The sequence below is a fragment of the Dioscorea cayenensis genome, chromosome 5 (assembly GCF_009730915.1).
Source record: "Dioscorea cayenensis subsp. rotundata cultivar TDr96_F1 chromosome 5, TDr96_F1_v2_PseudoChromosome.rev07_lg8_w22 25.fasta, whole genome shotgun sequence".
Classification (NCBI taxonomy): Eukaryota; Viridiplantae; Streptophyta; class Magnoliopsida; order Dioscoreales; family Dioscoreaceae; genus Dioscorea; species Dioscorea cayenensis.
In genome coordinates, this window is record NC_052475.1 from 28,271,389 (window position 1) to 28,282,744 (window position 11,356).

Consider the following 11,356-nt stretch of genomic DNA (forward strand, 5'->3'; position numbering starts at 1 on the left):
AAAACTAAAGCACTAAACTTAACACCCATTGGTTGATACAACAAAACAACTTCCCATTGGTCTAAAAATAATCTAGACTCACTTAACCATTGGCTCCCCACTCACTCCCAGAGATACATAAATATTAGTACATTCACAAAAGGTTTCAAATGCTTCAACTACTCATACGACTTAGCATCCATGCCCTGCTTACTGAACAGAGTGGTTCTTCATACTCAGTGTCTCAAAGCCATGCCCATTTGCTTCCTCTCCAGCGCACATGACCTGTCTCACCTCCATACACCTTACTTGCTCACCATGCCGGCTATCCGGGTCTTGTCTTCAATCAACTTCTCAACAGATATATATTGTTACGATGTTATATCAATTAATATATATAGTTTATTCATTTTTTAAAAAATATAACACTCAAACACTATTGATTTAAGAATAACAACTCACAACAGATTCACTACAAGTGGATTCAGATACGACAATCTCAAAAACAACATAAAAACAACAGTTAAAAAAATAATACTAAAAGCAAATCAAACACAGAGTTCTCTTGAAAACTCTTTGGTGAATTCCTCCATATGAGAAGTAGAGAGGCACACTGACATCTGAATCTCTCCTTGCTTTCTCCCTCCGACGAGCACAACTTGACCTTCATGGTTCATAGAAACCAGCTCCGTCCTACTCGGGCACCCTACACCAAAGTCTATCTCATAGGCCCGAAAACTCGAAGACCCAGCTATAAGAACATTTACCGACTTGGCATTTCTCTTGATCTCACCCACCCAATCTTCACACCCTCCCAAAACGTCCTTAGAACTCTCATCTATTTGTTCTTTGATCCTTGTACAAGCCTTTGAAAGTCCCGCATTTCCAACCAGTTCCATGACCTTGGCTTTTGCACAGCAGAGCTTAAGGCAATTGCCCAAATAATTGTCTTTCAGTGGAGGGTTGAGGCGAGTCCTACAGTCCATGATGAACCCTAGAATGGTCTCCTCATTAGCGTCCTCTATGGTTTTGGTTTTTATGAGGCTGATCCAAGTGAGAGATGAGAGCACTGTGAATGTTGAGTGTTGGAGGTTGCCAACTTCATTGGCTCGTTGTTTGATGGATTGGATCATATCCCGGCTAATTGTGAACGTTCTTCTCATTAGTTCTGATCGTCCTTCTTCAATGTTGAGCTTTTCACTTATGATCTGGTTTTTATGTTTGAGCGAGAGATTCTTCAATACAAAAAGTTAATGCAAAAAAACTTAATTTCTCCTAATTTATTATATTCATATTATTCTTTTTTTTTTCTTTGAAAAATCGTACATACTGAAAAAGAAATTTGATTTAGAATAATATATATATATATATATATTAAAAAGGTGGACAATGTACGAGTCATTCCGTGTTTGGTACCCTGGATATCCCAGGATAGAGATGGGATATCCAGGGCTACAGCCCCATCCGAGCGTTTGGTTTGCTGGATGGGGCTGGATGGGAATGTCCCCCATCCCTGAAAATGGGATGAGTGACGTCCCACTCTCATCCCACCATCTCATCCCTTTCTCTCTCTCCTTCGCTCATCCATTTCCATCTCTCTAAATATTTTAAACTAATTAACTTCAACTAAAAAATTAAGTTAAATAATAAATAAATATGTTATTCATTAATAATCCATTAAAATAATTTAAACTAAATAAATAAAATATATTTTTATTAATTATCTGTTATTTAAATACTTTCTAAAATATTTAAATTTAAATAAATTAAAAATATCATCCATTAATTAAATTAAATTAAACAATTTAAAATATTTTTTAGTGATAATTTGAAAGTACATTATTAGTTTTTAACCTTTTGGTTATTCATAATAGTTTCCGATTATTCGCTACAGTTTCTAGTTATTCATAATAGTTTCCATTAATTATGTTATTAATTAATAATCCATTAAAAATATTTCATGCTAAATAAATAAAAAATTTATCTATTAATATCCGTTATTTAAATCAAATACATACTTAAAAATGGATATCCAAATATTTACATATCCTTATCCCTCCAACCAAACACCAAACAATTTTTATCATTACTATTAAATCCCTCTAACCAAACATTTAAACATGGATATTCCCATCCATGGATATTTCATCTATGGATATCTCCCATCAATTGAATATTTTATCCCACTATCCAAACACTATTTATAAATCACAATTTTTTTTAAATATACCTTCCATAAATTATTTTAAAAAAATTAAATATAAAAAACCGTTTATGTTCTTAAACTTTTACTTAAATTTTAAAATCTAATAAAACTTGTCATAAAACTTTGTACTTTTTTCAGTTGGACCGTCATCAATTGTACTGTAATTTTCAGTTTTTAATAAATGCATTATTTATTTATTTATTTTTAAATATATATTTAAATATTCATGTTAATTAAAAATAATAAATAAATAAATAAATAGAAAGAAAAACTGGACTTACAATGGGAAGCTCCGGCGCCATCATTTTCAAGATCCGGCGGGCGATCTCATCACCGCGCGGATGGTGCCGGATCACGGTTCGATCGTGAATCACCGCTGAAACCTCTGATTTCTCAGCCTCGCGGCAAGCCGTGGCCCAGGCCTCGATGAACTGCCACAAGCCCCGGCCATCCACCATCGAGTGATGCACCGCAACTCCAACAGCGAAGCCGCCGCTCTCAAACTTCGTCACCTGAACGGCCATGACCGGCGCTGGTAAAACTCTAGTGTCCAGTGTTGGATGTGGGTCCTGTGGGTCCCACATGTTTTACACTCAAACCTTTAGTCCCACATTGCCTAGTGGAGAGAGTTGCTAAAGAATTCATTGCTATAAATACATGCCTAAACCATGAACCAAAAACACACACTTGCTTATTTCTTCTCTCATATTCTCTTTCTTCCGGGTGTGCCTTTTTACGTGCCTGGAAAACCCAATTATTCTGTTCTCATTCTGTGGTTCTTTGCCTGAACCTTGTGGGTGCGCTTGGGATATCTCGACGCCAAACGTGCTAGGCTACGAGAGTTCTTCCTTCCCGGGTTAGTGTATCTCCCGCGCTGGAGTGAGGCCGTAAAAATCCTGCACGAGGAGGCCAATTCGAGTAGAGGGCAGTGCTTCCGCACGCCTACCCCAGGCTGGAAATTTCTAACTATTATTTTTGAATTATTATATCACTGTGATTTTGTATTATAGGTTTACAACTCTTGTTTATAGTATTTGCATGCTATTCAGTAGTATATTTCCTACATTCTAACGCTGAATTGGGTCTTATACATAAATTGTTTAGCTGCAAATATATTTCTGTATTTTATAAGCATATTCTGCGATATTATATTTTGTACGCATAATACTATAGACTGTACTTTATACATAGATATCCTGTATACTATATTCATACATATAATACTGTATCTCGTATTCTTATACATATAGTTCTACAGTATTGTATTTCTGCTTCTGCACATTAAAACTTGCTTGTGTCACATTAGTAGACCTTGAACTTGATTAACGTACATTACACACACATGGATGCACTAATCTGACATTGTGTAAAACCCTCGTCAAGTTTGACTGTGAAGGTGAACTTTAGGAGGTGGAAACATCAGTCGAATTTTGGTTGTACACCTTAGGAGTATCCACGACTCTTACTCTATCCTCCGATTCGATTCCTCCGATCTTGATCCTAGTGGACTTTCTGCCGATTATCCATCTCAACTCGTAGACCAAACATCTAGCTCCTTAGCTCCTAGTAAAACTCCCTCAAGAGATCGATTTCCACTGCCGCCATAGAATTCTTAGCATTCTTTTCCGATCGCTCTTTATGACAAATACTTTGATTATAAGATCGCTAAGGATATATGGAGTGCCTTAGAAAAAGGAGTATGGCCCCGATAATGCTACTAGGATTAGCCACCTGAGCATAGAGTTTGAAAACTACAAGATGGTAGACGGAGTAGAGATGGGAGAACTGATTCACACCTTTCAGGACTACCTTAGTGCCATAGAGAAGTGTGGTCATCGCGTACAATGAGAGCCACATTGTGTCCATTCTCCCGAACAAGCTACCACCTTCTTGGTCGGGGCTTTGCAAATGGACTTAGACACAAGATTGATTCCTTGGACCTTGTAGGAGTTTACAACACCATTAGAATCGAGGAAGCCAACCCGAATCTTCTCTAAGGGGTGTAGATCCTCATAAAGGTCGGGTTTATCTAACTGAACATAGTGATAGCCCTAATAGCTCTAAAAGCTCTAGGAATACCCACTCTTCTGATAGAGGTCGTCAGTTTTCCCCTAAAGGGAAATCCTTTAAGGCCAAGGGCAAGCCAACCCATTCTCGTTCTCAAACCTCTCAGCAACCCAAATCTTCTGCTTCTAAACCTTATGAGAAAAGTCCTAAACATTGTTTTGTTTGTGGTAGGACAAACCATGTTGCTCGTGATTGCTTCTTCCGTAAGACTGAACCTGTCAGCAAAAACTCCGGTCCACCCAAACCGCAAGTAAATGTACTTGAGATGGGTGAACCTTCCTCTGGGACATTCTTTAGGTCAGTATCTTTCATTCCTTCTGTCAATTTGACTTGTCAAAACCTAGAGTGGTTCCTTGATTCTGGTGCTAACGTCCATGTTTGCGCTGACCGTTTCTGGTTCTCCACTTATCAGGTCTCAAGTGGAGGATGTGTAACTCTTGGAAATGGCTCAGTAGCACACGTGTTAGGGAGAGGACGGATTGATTTGAAGATGACATCTGGGAAAGTTCTCACTCTGTTAGACGTTCAGCATGTACCCGACATTAGAAAAAATCTTATCAGTGGTTCCCTTTTGATTCAGTCTGGTTATAAGATTGTACTTGAGTCAAACCGTCTTGTAATCTCCAGGAGTAATCTTTTTATTGGTAAAGGTTTTGTATCTGGTGGTCTGTTCAAGCTCAATGTATGTGAACCTTCTAATTTATCTATCAATGAAAGTTCTGATTATCTTTCTTCCTCTTCTTCTGTTATTTTGAACATTGAATCTTCTGATCTTTGGCATGGAAGATTGGGTCATGTGAACTTTGGATCCATTAGAAGGTTGATGAACCTTGAACTGATTCCTAAATCCAAGATTGATCAAGTTTCTAAATGTCAAATCTGTGTTCAAGCCAAATTACCCAAGAAACCATTTCCTCGCATTCACCGTAATTCTGAAGTTCTTGATTTGATCCACAGTGATATTTGTGATTCTTGTAGACCTCCTACCAGAGCGGGAAACCGTTATTTCATTACCTTTATCGATGATCATTCCCGATTCTGCTATATCTATTTGATCAAATCCAAAGATGAAGCCCTTAGCAAGTTCATGATTTTTCAAAGTCAAGGCGAGAATCGCCTAGGCAAGACCGTTAAGGTTCTTAGATCCGATAGAGGGTGGAGAGTATACTTCTAATGCTATGTCTTCATTCCGTGAACGTAATGGGATTGTGCATGAGTTTACTCGCTCCTTACACTCCCCGAGTCCAAAGGGGTTCTCGAAAGAAAAAAACAGGACATTGATGGACATGGTAAATGCCATGCTATTAAGTTCCCAGTGCATCCCGAGAACTTGTGGGGGGAGGCTTTGCTCTCAGCTTGTTTTATCCTGAATAGGATTCCTTTTAAGGACCGTAGCACAACACCCTATGAACTTTGGAAAGGAAGAGCCCCACAGCTCAACTACTTCAAAGTGTGGGGGTGTCTAGCTAAGGTTAAGATCCCTGATCTTAGAACCCGGAAGATAGGCCCTAAAACCTTAGATGCAGTGTTTGTAGGGTATGCTCTAGATAGCAATGTTGGAAGATTCCTAGTTATTAACTCAGAGGTGAGTGAAATAACTAGAAACACTATCATTGAAGCTAGAGATGCTGTCTACTTTGAGAACATCTTCCCTCTGAGATCAGCCTCCAATCCCAGTCCTTCTGTACCTCTGACCTCTAGCTCTACTTCTGGATCAGTTCCTATCCCTGTACAGGAACCTAGAAGAAGCAAAAGAGGTAGAGTGGAAAGGAACCTAGGTGATGATTTTGTCACCTTCATGATTGAGGATACTCCTACCACTTATCAAGAGGCTATGGCTTCTGTTGATTCAGTTTTTTGGAAAGAAGCTGTAGATGATGAGTACCACTCAATCATGAGTAACCACACCGGATACTTACTTCCCGCCTCTTGGGAGTAAACCTTTGATGTAAATGGGTCTTCGGGAAGAAGTCGAGACCCGATGGATCCATTGAAAAGTTCAAGGCCGAGTTAGTTGCAAAAAGGGTTCAAACGAAAGAGGGACTTGATTACTTTGACACCTACTCACCGCTGCTCGCACCACCACCATTAGGATCCTTATAGCACTTGCCTCGCTTTCGGGTCTTGAAATCCATCAAATGGATGTAAAGACTGCTTTTAAATGGTGATTTAGAGGAAGAAATTTACATGGAGCAACCTGAAGGCTTTGTTATTCCTGGACAAGAGCACAAGGTCTGCAAACTTGTAAAATCTCTTTATGGACTGAAGCAAGCCCCAAAGCAGTGGCATGCCAAGTTTGACTCTACAATCATCTCTTATGGATTTGTTGTAAAACAACTATGACAGTGTGTTTACGATGAAATTAGTAGATGGCAAATGTGTTATTGTGTGCTTGTATGTTGATGATCCGCTTATCTTTGCTTCCGATCTTAATCTTGTCTCGTGATGTCAAGAACTTTCTCGAGCAAAGAAGTTTGATATGAAAGATCTAGGAGAAGCTAATGTTATCCTAGGAATCAAGCTTACGAGATCGAGATATGGCATCACATTATCCCAATCTCATTACATCGAGAAAGTGTTGGAGAAATACTGGATATCCGGATTGCAAATCTGTTGCTACACCTTTTGACCCCAGTGTACACCTTAAGAAAAAAACAAAGGTGAACTCAGTAAATCGGGATCTCTATGCTCGGATCATAGGATCTCCGATGTATCTATCGAACGTAACTAGACTCGACATCGCGTATTCCGTATCTAGATCGAGTAGATATACCAAGAACTCCAAATCAAGAACATTGGTTTGCTCTTGAGAGGGTTCTCGATTCCTAAAAGGTTCTATGACTTTTGGACTGAGGTACTCTGGATTCCCTAGTGTGGTAGAGGGATACACAGATGTCAACTGGATATCTGACTCGGTAGATCTTAAATCAACCCTCGTGCAAAAGTATTTTTACTTGGTGGGGAGCTATCCAATGGAAATCGCTAGCGTAAGCTCAATGCTAGGAGCACCATGGAAGTCGAATTGATTGCGCTTGATTCTACATGTCATGAGGTCGAGTGGATTAGAAATTTACTTTCGAGATTCCTCGTTATGTGTTCTCCTACGCCTCCCTATTGCTATACATTTGTGATTCTAAATCGCTATTGAACTGCAAACGCGTAAGTACTAATGATAAAATGAATGGGCATATGCGGATCCGCCACAAGTCAGTTTGGAGACATCTGAAGCACAACGTTGTGAGCATTGATTACATAAAGTCAGAGCTAAATCTAGCAGATTGCATGACTAAAGGCTTATCGAGACAAATGATAGCCGAGGCGTCGAGGGGAATGGGGCTAAGCCCATAAAGGTTAATAACAATAGTGACCCTCTACTTTGAATGGAGATCCCGTGGATAGAAGTTCAAGGGAAGCTATTGATTGGTTGACTCGGGAGAGCAATCAGATGCATATTTGAGATATGTACTTTTAACCCCATTCCTATGACGCGGTGCTCTCATGTAGTGGTGTAAAAGGTCGAGCATAGCTCTTAATGAGATCAAATGCTGGTTAAGCGAGATATTACACTACAAATATCTCTGGAGATCTCACCTATTTGGAGATAGTCGTCAAAGTCATAGCCTATGAGAGTCGACGGGCTAACTCTCTAATAATCTCCATGAAATGATATCGAGCGCACGGCCAATAACGCGCCAACCCCGCTTTATCCAAGAGCAATCACAAGATCATCATTAAAGTTGAATTCGATTCAAGGAGTTAGTAGTTCAAGAACTCGGCTCACTCATCGTCTCTATCGCTTGGAAACTCTAATGAAAAGTTGAGGTTCAAGTCTTCAAAGACACCTTGGCTTGATCAGTGAAAACCCAAGGTTCGAAAGCGATTCATCTCTTATTCTTTTTGATCATATATTTTTGATTGATTATCTTCCCAAAAATCTTTGTTGCATCCGCTATCATTGTTGGTCGTACTTTAGGTTATGAGTGTAGTGGGGGATTGTTGGATGTGGGTCCCGTGGGTCCCACATGTTTTTTACACTCAAACCTTTAGTCCCACATCGCTTAGTGGAGAGAGTCTGCTAAAGAATTCATTGCTATAAATACATGCCTAAACCATGAACCAAAAACACACACTTGCTTATTTCTTCTCTCATATTCTCTTTCTTCCGGGTGTGCTTTTTTGCGTGCCTGGAACCGGGTGTGTTTTTTACGTGCCTGGAAAACCCAATTATTCTGTTCTCATTCTGTGGTTCTTTGCCTGAACCTTGTGGGTGCGCTTGGGATATCTCGACGCCAAACGTGCTAGGCTACGAGAGTTCTTCCTTCCCGGGTTAGTGTATCCTGCGCTTGGAGTGAGGCCAGAAAATCCTGCACGAGGGAGGCCAATTCAGTTAGAGGCAAGTGCTTTCCGCACGCCTACCCCCAGTCGGAAATTTCTAACTATTATTTTTTTGAATTATTATATCACTGTGATTTTGTATTATAGGTTTACAACTCTTGTTTATAGTATTTGCATGCTATTCAGTAGTATATTTCCTACATCCAGCTCCGGCACGAGCCGAAGAAACGAGTCGACGTCGTGGATCTCATCGGAAGCGAGACGGATGAAGTCACCGTCCGATTTGGCCTCGATGAAGGTGACGTGATCATCTGGGGAACAAGCCACGGCGATGTCGCCCGTGGCGGGGAGGTAGGTGAGCTTACCGGCTAGTGAATAGAGCAGCGGGAGGGAGGTGGAGAGGGAGGATTTGAGGGAATGGAGGTCAGGGGTGGCACCGGGGAAGAGGAGGAGGCGTTGGATGGGTGGTAAGGTGATCCATATGGCGTCGAAGAAGGAGAGCGGGAGGAGGAGGAGGGGGTCCTTTCCATGTGCCGGTGAAGGGGAAATGGTGATGTGGGATACGTTGTGGATTTGAACTGAGGCCATATGCTTGAGCTGGGAAAAGAAAACGAAATGAATAGTTCTCTAATAATGTTCCGAAGATATAAGGACGCTTATTATTTTCTTTTCTTTTCCTTTTTTTTTTTTAATATTATACGATTTTAAAAATTATTTCCTTTAAATACACAACATCGACAACAATTACATGGGACCCTTTGCACATGATGGAAATAATTTTTCACAGACTATCTGCAACTATTTAGTTTTCAAAAATTTGTACAATTACAGTTTTAAATTTGAATCCTACTCTTACTCAATCCTCATCTTCAAACACCCAATGTGAATCTACGAAGTGGACAAGTATCCCTTTGCGCAAATCAACCATCAATGCAGTCTCCGTGAAAACGATTAGTGGATGGCAGACACTTGACTTCCGTACCAACAACAAGCTCCTCAAAACAATTGCAGCCAAGAATTGAATCCAGCCAACACTTGCTAGTAAGTTGTGACCAAATAAGTGAATTTCTTGCCGATCGTCCTCCTCGATTTTGCCTGGAGATTGGCCTACAGGGCCAGTGCAAGTGCCAAGAATTGAATTGAATGCATGTCTGCATCAACATGCACATCTTGCAGATTCATGTATCAAGAGTCCCTCTAATTTGGTATACATTTGGCAACTAGTAAGTTAATATTGGTATATTAGGTCCCACGTAGCAACTGGTATGAGAAAATTGATTTCTATTCTGTGCAAAAAGTCCCGTGAGTATTTTTTTTAATTCAAAATATTTAATAAAATATGACTCATGAATACTTTTTGCGGGAGGATGCCCATATTAATAAGTAATGTCTATAATCTATATCACGCATTTAAATGAATAATTTTTAAAAATATAATATTAAAACTCGGAAGAGAAAGCACGTTTTACCCAGGGGCTAGGTCGGGCGGAGACCTCAGTGGAGGTCCGCGTTTTGGGTCAGTGTTCACGAATATTATTATCTGAAACGATAGAGGGTTGGGGAGACCCGCAAAAAAATTTCTTATTAAAGATTTTCTTACTCTCCACTTTGCCGAGGTGTGTTGTTTGCAAGAGTCCAAATTGGAATCGGTCTCCCAGATTATGTGGAGGGAGATTGGTGGTGCTAGAATAGACTAGTTTGAATTTGCTCCAGCCAAGGGGACGACAGCGGTATGATTATCAGGTGGAATGGTGCCATCATGGTGGGTAAGTTAGATAAGGTGGGGGCGTTTAGTATTACTGTGAAGTTTCGCGACAAGCGTGACAACTTCAGTTGGAGATGCACTTCGGTGTATGGTCCTACAGCGAGAGCTCACAAGCAGATTTTCTGGGAGGAACTTCGGAGCTGCGGGGGTGATCCGATGATTCCTTGGATTATTTGTGGAGATTTCAACGCCATCTTCACCACGGAGGACAAACCATCAGGGGCTCCTAATTTACAGGAGATTCGCATTGCCAACCGGTTCATGTGGGACTTGCGTTTATGTGAGCCGCCGACGGTGGGTAGGAGATACACTTGGACGAATGGGCAAAGGGACCCTATATGGGTGAAGTTGGATCGGTTCCAGGTGAATAGCCCCTGGTCTGATCGGTTTCCCCGTATGCTGCAAAAAAGCCTTCCTAGGCTGGGTTTAGACCATGTCCCTATCCGGTTAGAAGTGGGGGAACATTTCTCGACGCCGAGATCTTTCAAGTTTGAGTTAGTTTGGTATACGGTTGAGGGTTTCCGGGAAATGGTGCAGAAGTGGTGGAAAGAGATGACACCCGTGGGTTGTGGAGCTTACGTGATCTCCAAAAAGTTGGCAGGACTTAGAGACCATCTGCGGGTGTGGGCGAAGGAGAGCTTTGGTTCTATCAAACTCAAAAAGTTAGACTTGTTACAAGAAGTGGAGAGATTGGACATCATCAAGGAATCTCGTTGTCTTTCGTCAGATGAAGTCGTCCTTGAGCAACATCTTTTCCAATCGTTGGAGACGATTCGTAAACAAGAGGAAATTTACCGGCGTCAACGGTCTAGGCTTCAGTGGTTAAAGGAAGGTGATAATAACACGAAATTTTTTCAGGCAGTGGCTAATGTGAGGAAATGCCGGAATCTAATTCCAGGTATTAGTCAGGATGGGAATTTGGTCTTTGATCCAAGAGGAATTGGGAGGATCTTCATGTCTCGATTTCAGTAGTAATTTGGCAGTAAGCGATCTTCGCGCTTCAA

At 40.6% G+C, this 11,356-nt stretch overlaps 1 protein-coding gene across 1 annotated transcript; it reads right to left on the bottom strand.

Annotated features, from left to right (window-relative positions):
* Positions 1-454: 454 nt before the first annotated feature.
* On the bottom strand, positions 455-9,997 carry LOC120260216 (anthocyanin 5-aromatic acyltransferase-like). The gene is made up of 5 exons (XM_039267657.1): positions 9,942-9,997; positions 9,570-9,738; positions 8,789-9,184; positions 2,467-2,754; positions 455-1,214 (listed from the first exon to the last, which is right to left on the bottom strand). The coding sequence occupies exons 1-5, from the start codon at positions 9,995-9,997 to the stop codon at positions 528-530; spliced, it is 1,596 nt and encodes a 531-aa protein (XP_039123591.1). The 3' UTR covers positions 455-527.
* Positions 9,998-11,356: the final 1,359 nt, after the last annotated feature.